Source organism: Arachis duranensis, chromosome 6 (assembly GCF_000817695.3).
Source record: "Arachis duranensis cultivar V14167 chromosome 6, aradu.V14167.gnm2.J7QH, whole genome shotgun sequence".
NCBI classification, from domain to species: Eukaryota; Viridiplantae; Streptophyta; class Magnoliopsida; order Fabales; family Fabaceae; genus Arachis; species Arachis duranensis.
This window is the reverse complement of record NC_029777.3, coordinates 91,543,956-91,544,315: the sequence shown is the minus strand read 5'-3', so window position 1 is coordinate 91,544,315 and position 360 is coordinate 91,543,956. Positions and strand designations below refer to the sequence as shown.

The window sequence follows — 360 nt, the reverse complement described above, 5'->3', positions numbered from 1 at the left end:
CCACAACGATCACCACCTGAAGAAGAAACGCGAGGTCGAGAATCGCCACAGCCCTGAGCTTCGACTCATCAAGATCACACTGCGTGGATCCCTCGACGCCATTAACGACATCAAGAAGCCGGTGGCAGCCTTCGGGGATGAAGGCATCGACGTGGAGCGAAAGCCCCGTCTGGAACGTCCAGAGCCCTCGGAGAATGAGGGAGGCGGAGAGCGCGGCGTCCGCGGAGAAGAGCTTGGGCATGGCGGCGAGGATGAGGCAGAGGAACGAAATGATGGCGGAGAGGCGCGCGGAGACGAGGAGACAGTGGGCCTCTAAGGCGGAGGTTTGGAGCGCGGAGGCGGTGGAGGAGGCGGAGGAGT

At 62.5% G+C, this 360-nt stretch overlaps 1 protein-coding gene across 1 annotated transcript in view; it reads right to left on the bottom strand.

The window, feature by feature from the left end:
- LOC107494624 (uncharacterized) overlaps positions 1–360 on the bottom strand; it is a gene marked incomplete in the record, with an annotated part of 1,266 nt that overhangs the window by 344 nt on the left and 562 nt on the right. Inside the window, 1 exon segment of the mRNA XM_016115666.3 lies at positions 1–360. Within this exon segment, the coding sequence (XP_015971152.1) occupies positions 1–360 (360 nt within the window).